This window comes from Lactuca saligna, chromosome 9, assembly GCF_052625555.1.
Source record: "Lactuca saligna cultivar CGN05327 chromosome 9, ASM5262555v1, whole genome shotgun sequence".
Lineage (NCBI taxonomy): Eukaryota > Viridiplantae > Streptophyta > Magnoliopsida > Asterales > Asteraceae > Lactuca > Lactuca saligna.
Genome location: NC_136425.1, coordinates 26,038,712 through 26,053,914, shown reverse-complemented (window position 1 = coordinate 26,053,914; position 15,203 = coordinate 26,038,712). Strand labels below are relative to the sequence as shown.

The 15,203-nt window shown below is 34.0% G+C and overlaps 1 protein-coding gene and 1 long non-coding RNA gene across 2 annotated transcripts; one reads left to right on the top strand and one right to left on the bottom strand.

The window, feature by feature from the left end:
- Positions 1-2,614: 2,614 nt before the first annotated feature.
- Positions 2,615-5,082, bottom strand: LOC145017496 (putative receptor protein kinase ZmPK1). The gene has a single exon (XM_078975519.1). The coding sequence runs from the start codon at positions 5,058-5,060 to the stop codon at positions 2,682-2,684; it is 2,379 nt and encodes a 792-aa protein (XP_078831645.1). The 5' UTR covers positions 5,061-5,082; the 3' UTR covers positions 2,615-2,681.
- A 2,466-nt stretch (positions 5,083-7,548) lies between these two features.
- On the top strand, positions 7,549-8,523 carry LOC145018106 (uncharacterized). The gene is made up of 2 exons (XR_013666828.1): positions 7,549-7,694; positions 7,866-8,523. It is a non-coding gene; the product is annotated as an uncharacterized LOC145018106 (long non-coding RNA).
- The last annotated feature ends 6,680 nt before the right edge of the window (positions 8,524-15,203 follow it).

The following is a 15,203-nucleotide window of genomic DNA, read 5'->3' as shown; positions in this document are numbered from 1 at the left end:
GTAATACCCTACTAATCCCAAGAAACTCCTGATCTCATATAGGGACTTTGGAACCTCCCACTGCATGATAGCTTCAATCTTGGTTAGGTCGACCAAAATTCGTTCTGGTTAACAAGATATCCTAAGAACTAAGCCTCTCATAACCAAAACTCACACTTCGAGAACTTGACATAAATCCGTTCCCGCCTCAAAACTCCCAGCAGCTCTCGAAGATTACATTCCATCAAAGACGATTTTAGTCAGATTGACATACATATCTCATTTGTTTTAAGTCAGATTGACATACGGTTTTTTTCAGGTGATTTTAGACTTTTTTTTTTTGTTTTTGATGTTATATTCTATGAGTTACAATCTTTCAAAGATGAGATATCAAAGCTGAAATATTTCAACTTTTCAACAAGAATTTAAACTTTTGTATTTTATGAAATTCTTTAAACAAGAATATCTCATTCGTTTTGAGTCGGATTGATATGTGGGTTTTTCCAGCATGTAATTTATAATTTGTAGATGATTTTAGACTGTAATTTTGTTATTTTTTGTGTTATATTCAATGAGTTATAATCCTTCAAAGATGAGATATCGAATCTGAAATATTTCAACTTTTCAACAAGAAATTTAAACTTTTGAAATTCTGTGAAATTCTTTAAACAAACATATTTTATTTGTTCTAAGTCGAATTGACATGCATTTTTTTTCAATGTCTAATTTAATATTTGTAGATGAGTTTAGATTATAATTTTGTTGTTATATTCAATTAGGTACACTCATTCATAAAATGGTATAAAGTATAAACATTCAAATTTTAACGGGTTTAAATGGCACAAGAAACAGAAACATATTCATCTTTACGAGCTATGTCATATCAAACCCAAAAAAATATTCATTTTAACGAGTTGTAACGTATCAAACTCAGCAACATCTTCGTTTAACAAGTTGTATCAAACCTAAAAATGCACTTTAACAAGTTGTGACGTAAGCATGTAAAGTTGTACTGGTCCAAATAGGTCCAAGAACCAGAAAACCCGGACTTAGACCCGGACATGGACCTGGACCCGATAAGTCTCATTCGGTCTAGTCCATGGTCCACAATATTCTCCAATACCAATCTGGTTCGGTCCAAATGTCCACCCTTACTTCTAGTTTATGTGTCATCCTTGGTTACAATCTTGTGCCTTAGTTCTCTGAATGGAAACATGTTGTATCATGCTCATCAAAATAGTTCATGATACCAAATACATGAAAAAACCTTACAATATCAAATGTTTGAATTACCTTCACATTGTTTTTCCTCAACAAGCGAGTAATAGGATCTCGGGAACCCAACACTCCTAAAACCGAATGACAAAAATTTATGGACCATTTGAAACTGGATCCATAGTACATGCAAAAAATGAAAGTTCAATATCTTGGAATTCTAATAGATCTAGTTCAATTCAAAATAAAATCTCACGGATTGAAGTTGATTCAACATAATCTATCTCCTCTAGAAGAATCAGAATGTATGTTGCTTCCAAAAACATCTAGTGCTACGATAATCTATAAAAGGTTTGGAAAAAGTCGATGTTTATGGATCGACTACGATTTAGATACGTCTAAGGGATATACTCGATTATAAAAGGCAATAATAACAGAGAATTAATGTGAAAACCGATTAAGAAACCCTTTATAGGATTATTATTATTATTTTTAATTAATGAGGGTCTGTGTGAATGTCAACCAAGAAAGCCAACTAGGGTTTTTATGAAATTTAGGATGATGGCTCTTATACCATATGCATGTTGTATATGGTAAACATGATGGACACAATCTCGAAGTAGAACAAATGAAATTTAAGTTGAAACCCCTACCGAAGACCACAAAGCACTACCTCTATAATTCTATTAATCTTTAAATCCGATAAGAAGGGATAGGATGGCTGAAATTCGATATGAAGATCATAATTAGATAGAATGAAATATATGTCCTTACAAGTGAGAATCCTAAGGTAACTAAAAGACCATCTATCGACACATAATCTTGAATGTTGCCTATAAAATAAAGGACTTCCATACAAACTGCAACACTTCTTTGCATCACGCAGAAAATAAGGTTTGCCATCAGGGCCGGTCCAAACGTATATGGGGCCCAGGGCGAAAAGAAAAAAAAAGATCTCTTAAAGACAAATATAATAAAGATTAAAAAAAATATATCATTTATTCTTCACTATAAACACGTTCAATTAGCAATAGCACGCAAGCCAATTGTTTATCTTTTGAGTTAGTTTGAGTTTGAACCAAATTTAAGTCCTAAAAATCATTTTGATAATAATTGTTTTATATATATACACTACATAGCCCATAAATTTTAGACCCCCTAGAGCCGTGGGTCCTGAGCGGTCGCCTGAGTTGCCCACCGTTTGGACCGGTCCTGCTTGCCATGAAAAGTTTGGATTCGGAGCTAGCATATCCATGCAACATATGTAAAGAGATGATACATGGCATGGCCAAAGCTACAAAACCCATAAAAAGACCACGAATTTTGATATAAATGAAACTAAAACACTATTTATAAATCCAAGAGCCAAGGGTAAATACAAACAGGAAACTAAATACAAGCAAAGTGCAACCAAGCAACGCATAATAATTAACCTATATACAACACCACCATTCTCATAAAGAGTAATTAAAGTGCAGTTCTCTTTACTACTCAGGCTCGCAATCAACGAGAACTTGGACTACTGAATCCATCGTAGGCCTTTTATGTCTGTCTTTCTCAACACAACTAAGACCGACCTCAACCAATGTTGCGGCCTGCTTCCTACTAAATAACCCTCCCAACCTCGGATCAACGATCTCTTCAATCCATAATCCTTTTGCTGATCGAATCTTTGTTTTTGTTCCCCTTGCAAACCTCATGAGCTCTGATTCTTCCTCTTCTCCTCCATGAACACTTACATTAGAAAGCCGAATTCCCTTTGTCAATTCTAAAATCACAACCCCATAGCTGTACACATCAACTTTTGCAGTGATAGGCAGGTTGTGAGCCCATTCCGGAGCCATATACCCTTTTGTCCCCCTGACCTGAGTGAAATTCGAGTTTGGTCCACCTCTTTGAGATAACTTTGCGAGACCAAAATCTGCAATCTTTGGTTGGAATGCACCATCTAAAAGAATGTTTTCTGGCTTTACATCACAATGAATCACCCATTCTAGGCACTCGTGGTGTAGATAAGCCAAGCCTTTTGCAATGCCTATGGCAACTTCGAACCTTTCTTTCCATTGAAGAAAAGTCGTGGAGAACAATCTCTTGTCAAGAGATTCATTTTCTACATACTCGTAAACTAGAAGTTTGTGTTGTCTCTGTGAACAGAATCCCCACATTCTCACTAGATTCATGTGATTGATTCTACCTATGGTGCTCAGTTCTGTCAAAAACTCTCCCCCGTCACTCACATCTCCCAATCTTTTCACAGCCACCACCCTTTCGTCTTCCAGAATCCCTTTATACACAACTCCTGGCCCTCCTCGGCCTATCTCCACCTTAAAGTTCTGTGTCGCCTTCATCAACTCTTTATAACTAAACCCTCTAAATTGACTAGATACCATACTATACCCTTCTTCTAGGTTCTTTAGTAATTCGTTGTTTCCATAGAATATCCACCACCCCATTACGATAACCAAAGCTTCAACTAAACCAAAAGCTATAGCAAACGAGTAAAGATAAACCCATTTCACCTTTCCTCCAGATGATTCATACATAGATGGAAAACCAATTGTAACGGGGACATCGGCACATGTGGGCTTTGAACCAGTAGGGATTGAGGCAGATTCTGGCGTTTGCATGCCTATTGGTATTTTTAAGTACATGGTTCCTGCGAATTTTGGATACCGATAACCGTTGAAGAGAGCACTTTTAACATAGCAATCACCTATACCTGGTAGCTTATAAACAAATGCTTGACAACGACAATCTGCCAAACACATGTTTCTACAAGATTCAAACGAAATGGATGATGAGAATTTTAGATCAAAGCCAAAGTAATCAGTATACCGCATTGGCAAAAATCCAAACGTTGTGGAGTTTACACATGTTCTGTTGAAAGTAGGCTTACAACCTTGACTAAAATCAGTAGGTTCACTCCACTCGTAATGAGGAGGGCATGAACATTCGGGTTTTCCTCCATAAACACAAATCCCGTTCCTCCCACAGATTCCATGGATATTACATGGTTGTGCAACAGCTTGCCATGAGATCGACCATAATCCAGTTGATTCATTCAAGCTATAGAATCTGAGATTACCATCGTAGTCCATGGTTAACCTCCTTCTGATCCCAAAACCCATATCTGAAGCATTAAACCGCAACAGATCGCTTGACTTAAATACACCCAAATCATTAAAGACTGCGATTCTGCTACTATTATAGGAGGTTCTTCGGTAATCCCAAATATTAAACCCTGGATCAGGACTAGGCCAGTACACACTTGATATTTCAGGGCCATCATAAAGCAGTGTTAAAATGTTAATACTATTATAACTGAAACTATAATATCCAGGTTGAAAACTACCTTTTCTTAAAGTAGATTTCAAGCTTTTGCTCTTCGTTAATGTTTGAGAAGGTAAAAGAGTATCAGTTGGGTAATCAAAGCTTTGCCAAAGAATCTGATCTTTCGTGTTCATCAATACCAGATTACCAGTATTTAGCAGCACTGCTCGATCTACATCTGTGGACGTTGTGTTGGTCCCCCACACAATGGTGCCATCTATATCAGTCAAAACCATGGCACCGTTTGTATGAAGTGTCAACTTTGAGCCATGGCCATTGACAGGATTGTTGCTGTTCGCTGTCCAAACCACAGTGCGATCTTTGGAATTTGTAAACCAGATTGCAAACCAGTAAGCATTGGTTTGAAAACCATAGAAGCCGCAGGTGAAAGTGTTGTCACTGGAAGTTATGAGGTGTGCATCATCATCGACGGAGAGAAACGAGCCTCTATTAAGATGATCCTGATTAATTGTGTTCTTTGATACGGAAGATTTCATCAAGCAACAGAAGAGGAAGAGAAAGACTGTTTTCGTCATGCTTGGCTGTTTAATCTTTCGGTAAACAGCTTAATTTGTTTTAGTGAGCATGAAGACCTTGCGTTTGGAAGTGCTAATATATAATCGGGGTAGGGCATGCATGTATATATAATTAACTCGATCTTTATATTTTACATATTTTAATCCTAAAGACTTTGTTTAAAATGTAAAATGATTGCTATATTGGATACAATAAAAGATTCTGACATGAAATATATTATGAATTATCATTTATGTCCTAGTTGTTGGTAAGTTTTTTTATTATGTCAACGGATGAGGATAATTTCCTTTTCATTAATCTATTCTACTTGTAATCGCAGCCACATTTTGTCAAACATAGTAAAAAATGTTTCCATGTGTGAATCGTATAAATTAGTAGCATTTTCGTTATATTTTATGTTGATCCATCTATATACGGAACAATAAATCCGGATGTTACATAGGCTGACAAGTCTCTACACGATACATGACATGACACAAAAATAAACGGATTTGGGTTGAGTTTTTCAACCCGTCAACCTGTTTATTAAACGGGTTGTATATGGGTTTGCTAAAATAACATCTGGTTTAATCCGTCAACCCCATTTAGGATTTTAATAAAAAAAAAGTTATATATTCTTTAAATATATTAAAAAGTTATATATTCTTTAAATATATTAAGTATTATTCTATTAAGTACATGTTCCACTTGAAAACTTACGCATACAATATTTGCACCATCCATGTAATGTATATTCTCACAAGAAACCATTATGTTGCATTTTTTTTTCATCATACATATCATTTGATATTTTATTCCTATCAAGTAGATCTTTGAATATAAATTCTTTGATGTAACAATTCAAGTCGTTTAGACCTTTCCTGTTCAATAGCTTTGTGAACAGCTTTTGAAGCTTTAATTGGCATTCCATGGTTTTTGGTTTGAGACATTATATGGGCTTATGTTTTAAATACGCATCTAACCCGCCAGCTTGTATAAGTATAGCACTTAATTAGTTAATTATTCATGTTTAAAGTTTAATTATTAATTTTATTTATAGAATCTAACACACGAACCCGCATCTGACCCGTGAACCTGTATAAGTAAACAGGTTGGTGGATCGTATATAGGTTTATGTTCCAAACTCGCCAACCCGTGACCTATATAGTTAAATGTGCCAGGATCGGGTTGGTGTATTTTGATCCGTGAGCCTGCAACCCATCAATCCGAACACGGCACAATTGTCAGGTCTAATATTACATATTATTTCTAAAAAAGTTACATTAACGGTCCCTATGGTTTGATGTAGTTTGCACGTTTGGTCTCTATTTCTTTTTTCATTCGAATAGTCTTTTAAATTTATTTTGTTGCGTATTTCATTCATGCCTAGCTACCAGACATAAAAAGACATTTTCTGTTCCTTTTTTTATTTTTCTAGTATATAGTAATTTATAACCCATTAGAACCACGGTTATAAAATTAATTTAATTTTCATATTAAAAAATCAAAATTATTAATTAATGATTTTAAAATAAATTATTACTTAAAAGATATGTTTTTTTATATAAAATTATAATCGATGATTTAAAAAAAATACGTGAAGTTATATTACTTTATAATCTATATTTATTTTATTTTATTTTTCAATATAATGTTATAATTTAATATACTTAGAATAAAAAATTTTAGAATTTGAAATTTAAAATGGAGAATCACTTATCCATATTCTAATAAATGAATAGGTTTATTCTTCTATTGATAAGTATCATAATATTAGAACTTCTCATTAATATTATATGTAATCTATCATGTCACTTGTTAACTTATTAGTTATCTATTTTAAATTTTAAATTTTAATTCCCACTCTAAGTACATAAATTAATAATTGATTCTCCATATCACTTGTTAACCTATTAGTTATTAATTTTAAATTTTAAATTTTAAATTCTCACACTAATTACATAAATTAATAATTGATTCTCCATTTTAAATTTCAAATTTTAAATTTTTTCACTTTAATTATATTAAATTAATACCATTAGATTAGAAAATAAAATAAAATAAATACAGATTATAAGGTGATATAACTTCACGTATTTATTTAAATCAACGATTATAATTTTATATAATTAAAAAAATATCTCTGAAGTAATAATTTATTTAAAATAATTGATTAATAATTTTGATTTTTTTAATATAAAAGTTTAATGAATTTTATAATCGTGGTTCTCACGGGGTATAAACTAGTTAATTTAATGTAGCTAGAGTGATAAATTTAAATTTTGAAATTTGAAATTGATAATTAATAGGTTGACAAGTGGTATGATAGTTAACATATAATATTAATTAGAAGTTCTATTAGTATGACACTTGTTAATAAGAGAATAAAATTTTTCATTTATTAGAATAGAGAGATATGTTATTCATAATCATAGGTCCACCATGCCCCCACCCTCTCACTTATCAGTTCCTCCACTCCAATGCCGTCTTATCCCTTTATCTCTGATGATGTTCATCCTCTACTGCAAGTCATCACGACAACTGTGGTGAAGCCCAAACATCAAATAAATCCAAAGGCCATTGGCACATAGTTTCTTAATAGAAAGCTAATTGTGTTTAAATTGATCCAACTAGTAAGGCCTAAGCTTGGGGAGGTTTGTTGGATACATTTTTATGAATCATCTTGGTTATATATAATTTAATTATGTATCGTATTTTTCACATTTGTAACCATGTTTTTTAGTATAATTTGAACAAAGTCCATTTTCCATAAGAATGCCCGTGCTGCTTATATTTTAACGTATTTTTCATGGATTTGGATGCAGAATTGGACTTTGGATGTAAGAATGGAGCATTGGAGCTTAACCAAAGCTAAACGTGTATGGGTATGCAAGAGAATTGAAGAAAGTGCTTACTCCCATATGAAAATTTTATTGATTTTTTAAAGATTGTTACATTACATGTAAAGGCCACGGCCTAGTCACTCAAGCACGGGTCGTGCTTCATGCTCGTGCTCTGATAAAAAAGTTTTGTTTTGGCAATTTACTTTATTTAAACACGGGCGTGACTCGACTCGCCTCTAAACATGGGTCGTGCTTCCCAAGCACGGCCCGTGCTTCTCGCTAAAGCCCTTATTTTCTACCAAGCCCGCTATATAAATGGGGCATGTCTTCTCAGTCAAAACCTAAGCAACTGCAGATGACTTTCTGGGGATTTTGTGAAGTTTTCGGCTGATTTTCCAAATCTGAAGATTGCGGTTTGACTTGTTCATCTACTTTAGTAAGAATTCTGGTTTAGACTTTACTTTTATTGTTTGTAACTCGTTTTTAGCCATGTCAGGCTAAATATCCTAGATTTTAGTTTCACAAACGACTCGACTTTTTGTGTAAATAATCATTAGGCATGAGGCATGATTTTTTTTTATTGTGTTTATTGTTTAGTTCGATCAGTTTCATGCCTAATTGAAAGTTCAATTTTGATTCAGTTTCTGTTAGTCACTTTAATTGTTAATGAATCATTTCAGTTATCTGATTTATTTAGATCCGTAATTGTCTTATTAATCATTAAAACTATCGAATATTAGATTAATTTTGTGTTAGGGTTAACTCTAATATAAACTGATTAAGCAAGTCTTTACGCTTCTCAACTTGTGAGAAGTATTGGACTTTATTGAGAATTTTACATTGTGTTTAATGCTACTTTTCTAAATTAATTAAGAGCTTATTTGGTTAATTCAGTAAAATGTAAGGATTAATCTGATTAAACATTTTAGTAAAAGAAAAATGTTAGAGCTTATGAATAATTTTCCGTACAAGTTTAAACAGTACACAATTAGATAATCGTGTTGAAGGTTGTTTGCATGGTTAGGAGAGTCACCGTAAAAATGAAATTGTTTTTACTTTTTGAATTTTATTCTAATATTTAAGTTATATTTTTATTTTATAAATTCCTATCCAAGTTAGTTTTAATAGTCAACAAATCCCCCCATTTTTAATTATTTTTAATATAGTTAGTGCCTTACGCAAGATAGGCATAGACCTTAGGACGTGTCCTTGTGGATTCGACCCTGCTTACTATCCCTCAGTGCATTTGAGCAGTATTTTTATTTATATTATTTTTTTGTTAGGCGTTGTGATATGCTGTTAACAGAATGACATTTAACCATTTGGGTTGTAGTGACTTAGTAAGGCATGTGGAAGATATGGTGGATAAACTATTGACCCATGTTCAAATTCTAGCACTACTCAGCCCCTATGGCCATGGAGGTTCGTCTGCAGTGACTATAGGGCATGACATATAGCCTTTTATTTGGAGTGGGGGATTAGTCGGTTCACAAAAGCTGAATGGAACTCTAGTTAGGGAAGTTCCCTTTCCAAATAATGTAGAGTATGACATTTCATTGAAGCTAATTACATCTACTGCTTACACCACGATTTATACGAATTAAAAGAAATGTCAATGCTCAGCATACCGGAGCTGACAAAAGAAATATTGGAATCCTCCGACAACCATCACCACACCCTTGATTATCAGCACCCATTCTATCGTTGCCATGTATTGAGCATTATGACATGTCGTGGAATAAATTTATTGTGTTAAAAATAAACTTGTAAATTTAAAATCTGAAATACTTACTTGATACATATAATGTGACTACCAAGATAATACTTGATGACTTAGTTTAATTATTAAATTAACTGATATTAAGAATCTGAAATCATTAGATCTGGGGAAAAAGAAAAGATAAAGTAGATGATCGAAAGGGTTGAAATTTTATAATTTTTTCATAAAATGTTTAATAAGAAAAGACATCAAATGGATATTTAGGGTTTCATGGTGGAAAGTGATTAGTTAAGGGATCGTTCTCAAGTTAAGAATGTGTTTTCATCTTTTTTAAAAGACAAATTTCAGCACTTTGAGGGGATTTGAATACCACAAAGAATCCCTCAATGTAAAGTATTGTCCTTGGGTCATGCAAAAATATAGGAATCGAATTTTACAATTCAAGAGATTAAAGATGCTGTTTGGTTCCTTGGTAGTGACAAGGCTCCAGGTCTATATGGTTTTTCTTTTAGTTTGTTGATATGTTGGTGGGATGTTTTTCACATTGATATCATTGCTTTTAGCAATTTATTTGATGATCATAGTACTATTTCAAGTCTTTAATTCTTCATTCACCACTATTATGGGTCAAGGGTATCATGTTTGTGATATACACATATGGTGGAGGTTTTCAATCAAAAGAGTGGTTGTTAGGGGAAATAGATGGCTATGAAGGTTGATGATTGTGTTGAGGTAGTGTATTGGGATGGTTTGCATAGTAGGATGGATTTATGGCTTAGTTATATGCCCAACCAGATTGAGTTAGTATGGAAAAGGAGGAGGATTCCAATAACCCCATGGATTTTCTTGATTTTAGATTTGATCACAGCGACGACTTGGTCAACGATTTGGAATTTTCATAATAAGTGTGGTTTTTAGAGCACTAGACCCAAAAGGATAGGATTGTCAATGATATTGTAGTTTTTATCTTTCTGTTGGGTAGTGCATAGGAAACATAAGTTTCACATAGATTGGAACTTATAGATTATAGAACCTATTTTAAATACTTTGATGTAATTTTTGTTTTTGGCCTAGTTCCTTGCTAGTGCCTTTATATTATTCATCCATTCAAAAAATCCTAAAAGAAGCATGAGTCATTACTCGTTAATTGCACTAATCACATTTCTTATTGACCTGCAATGTATTTCAATCATTGGCAATATTCATCAAGAGATAAGGTGGTTTTAAGAGTTAAATTATTGACCACGAGATTAAGAATCAGCATGTAAGATCCTTTATTGATATGAAACAAGTTTTATGAGTCATGTCTATTATTCAAAATCCATATATTTGGGTTCTAGGACACGCACAAAGAGAGTGTACAACATTATGTTTTGTAAATCCACTACTGAAGAACATCGACATCTATCCCGAACCATTATTCAAAGGCTAGGTCAGCTTCGACATGGGGAGGAATATCGTCAAGCTTGAACAAATTAACCCGCAATGAGCACATGACTTTAGTGACATCAAGAATACAAACCTTATGTTGAATGTTGCTTCAATTAAGGAGGATTAGCCATGTTAATTATCAATTCAAGTAGCAACAATCAATAGGCAGTATTAGTAGGAGGTCGATGCCGTTTCGTCCATGGAGATGATGGTTTATTCTTTATGACACGACTCTAGTAGTATTTATGTAACAAATAAAATAGTTATACATTATATATATATATATATATATATATATATATATATATATATATATATATATATACATAAATGGATTCAATCAAATATACAGATCATATCTATAAGGTGAAATGATACTGTAGTCCTATGAAGTTTTAGGAATTGGTCTAACCAGTCACTATAGTTTTTTTTATGGAGGCATAACATGGATTTTTTTCGGGTCTATAAGGTCACTTTGGACAAAACAAAGGGATAAACCGATTACCCATTATGAAATAGATGAGCAAAAGTCAAAAACTATCAAACGTGGTCTGGAATTTCAACAACTCATCTTTAATACCACCCTATCCCCACTATGACCACCTTGATAACTCACCAACACCACATTTCTTCCTCCACAAACCACCAAATCACCACCATCGGTACCTTCACCTTTCTTCATCCTTGCACCAAGTTAAAACCAACAATTATCCATCTCCCATCAACCACCACCAAAACCATTACCATCTCCAACCGCTAGAAACATCACCTTATGTACTACTGTGAAAAAAAAAAAAAAAAAAAAAAAAAAAAAAAAAAAAAAAACCTAAAACAACCCCACCATCATCACCATATCCATGCCAAGGTCCAACAGCCTCTATGTACCTAACTTCAAGTTTGAGAATTGAGCCCCAAAATAGCCCCACCATCATCGCCATTTATAATGATTTACACTAAAACCCTCGACGAACGATTTTACGAGAGATGAAGGTAGGAGTGAAACTACGTTGTTAGCTACTATCAGGTCAATGGTGGCAATTTGTTTGTTTGAAAGGATGTTGTTTATAGAGATTTGTTCGGCAAAATACTCATTGAAAACAAGGTGAAGTTTATTTTCGAATCATTATCAAAATCAGTCACTCAATGAAATCCATCGAAAACTACACTCATTTTCGAATCATTATCCAATCGAAACAAGGTGAAGTTCATTTTTCTCGAAGTAGAGAAGGCGACATTTGCATCTACTAAGGGGACGTCGATGGATCCCGTTAGGACAGTTGTGAAGGAATCTAACGGATGCGAGTCTTAAGAACAGGAGGTCCAATCTTCTGAACATTGGCTAGCTTCGTCCATTCGAAGCTCTGTCTACTATCGTCGTCAACCACCTACACCCACGCTTTGTCATTAACCACCACCATTGTCGTCGATTTAGGGTTATGCTAGTATCAATTTTCAGTGAGGATTTCTTAAGGTTGGGTGGTGATGTACTTCGTTGGAAGAGAAAGGGGAAAGGAAAAGAGTGGGTGATCCATTTTCTTTTTCTTTTAAAAAAACAATATGTGGCTTATGAAACTTGTTATATTAAATAGCAGTAACTAAAAAAATATGTCAACATCCACCTTATACCCCCATAAAATAACAAAAATAATTTAGGGACTGGTTAGATAAATTATGAAAACATTATAAGTCTAATGTCATTTTTTCCTTATCTATAAATAGTTGACAAATTTAATAATGTATGTTGCTAATATCTTAATGTTATTTCTTAGCGACAAAATTGCAAAAGTGGTCCCTGTAGTTGGCAAATTTATGTGCTTTTAGTCCAAAACGAAATGTTGGTGTACCACTGGTCCAATTTTAGATATATTGTGTGGTTTTGGTCCCTATGGTTGTATTTTCTTGTGTTTTTGGTCCACATCCCACCTAAAATGACTAATATGCCCTTTAAATAATTATATTTTAATTTCTTTTATTTCTTTTCTTATTCTTATAATAAAATGAAAAACAAAAATAAAATAAACCCACCACACACACACACACTCTCTCTCTCTCTCTCTCTCTCTCTCCCTCTCTCTCTCTCATCCTCCAGATCAAAACAAAAACCAACTCGTTCTTGAAGGCGTTCTCTACCGAATCAATATTGCAGGCTTCATCGTCCCATGCTTCTCCTTCGCACCACCAATAACCACCCTTCACATCTGTTTCTTCGACAACCATCATGCCACCATTACATCTGAACACCTGTAACAAAAACCCCAAATCTCCACAGTTTTTTATTCTAAATAAGAAGGAGACGAACATGAAGGGTCGGGGTTTGGAAATTATCTCAAAATCTGAAGACAAAGAAGGTGATCGGAGAGGTTGGGTTTTTTCTTGCCTTATATCGCCTTGGTTCACCCCACGTCTCCTGTTTTTCACAATTGATCGACACCTACCTCCCGTTTCTTTTTCTTTGTTCTAAATAGAGATGTCATGTCAATTTATAGTGGTGATTGGTGGCTAATTTGGGAGGTGATTGGTGGTTATTTTCGTGTGATCAAGAAAAAGGTGGAGTGTTTATGGTGGTGATTGTTGGCTAATTTGGGAGGCTGATGGATGCGCTACCACCATCGACCTCATATGTTCCTTTCAATCCACCTTCTGCCACATTGACTATTCGACAACAAAATCAACATCAAGCCACATTCAACACTCACCTTCTTCTTTAAAACCATCGATTTTCCGATTTTTCGGGTCTTTGTGGATGGTGAGAAGTTAGAGGAGCTCGACCAAGCTTTTGGTTTGATTTTTCCAGCAAGATCTGGGAGGGAAAGGCATATAGTAGGGTTTTCTAGAAAAAATCTAATGACCGGTGGTTTGGTGGTTGGTGTTGAAAGCTTATCAAGTTAAGGAAGGAGAGGCGGGGTGGGGGAGATGGAGGTGGTTGGCGGCGAATGGTGTTGGGGAATGGAGATAGTGGCAGGAGGAGAGATAAAGAAAGATTTTGGGTGTGTTCTTAAGCGGATGGTGGAGAGCAACGACGGTGGCAGGCGGATGGTGGTTGTAGATGGAGATGATGGCAGACAGATGGTGGTGGTGAACGTCGTTGGTAGCAGATGGATCTTGATGGTGAACGATGGTGGGATATGTTGGGAGTTCTTGAGAGGGTGGCATTTGGTGGGTACTCTTGAGAGAGAGAGAGAGAGAGAGAGAGAGAGAGAGAGAGAGAGACCTTTTGTATCTTTAATTATTTAAAAACATTAAAAAAATAGAAAATAGAAATCTAAAGGGTATAATAGTCATTTTAAGTGTATAGGGACCAAAAACACTAAAAAGATCCAAAATTGGACCATTGATGCACCACCAAACTTTTTCGGACCAAAACTGCAGAATTTTGTCAACCACAGGGACCATTTTTGCAATTTTGTCTTTCTTAGCTGACAAAGTTAATAATGTATATTGCTAATACCTTAAGGCTTAATGTTACTTCTTTAGTCTAAGAAAAACTAGACATGTAATCTCTCTAAACGAAAAAACAAGAGGTTGAACACAAGAAGAGACAAGAAGATGAGAATACATTTTTTGAACAAAGTCAAAAGACAATAACAACGGAGGAAAATTTGTTCCAGGGTTGAGATGTGTAATTTACTCTACAAACAAGTCAACAATTAAGTTTGCCATTAGTAAAAAAGAGTTGTATTAAAAAATGCGTCCTTATAACAAACTTTGTCTTCTGAAAAATCACTTACGTCTTAAAATCATCAAGTGGCAATATTTTAACAAAATGAATGTATGTATGGAATAAGTCATGTTTATAACGTTGTTCATTACTTTTTTGCTAGAAATGTGGAAAACTTTATAAATAATAATCAAGTTAATTTCCTTTGCTTTTGAAATAATATTCTATAAATATTATCTAATTTCTCTTATTTAAAGAAAGAGAATACGCCATCATGTCTACCATCAATCTTGTACTTATTCTATTACATAATGTCTTTTAGCGTTGAATATGACACTTATTAACTAATTAGCCTCAATCTTGGAACCGCAAATATTTCTCATTTTAAATTTCTTTTCTAAAAAATACGATAACTCATATCATACATCAATTTTTAGAATTAATACAACAAACAACATTAAATATTATATTATATTTGATCAAATTGTTTATAATTTCTATCACAAGTATT

Excerpts from the sequence above, each read along its gene's own strand:
- LOC145017496 (XM_078975519.1), bottom strand. The coding sequence starts at position 5,060 with ATGACGAAAACAGTCTTTCTCTTCCTCTTCTGTTGCTTGATGAAATCT.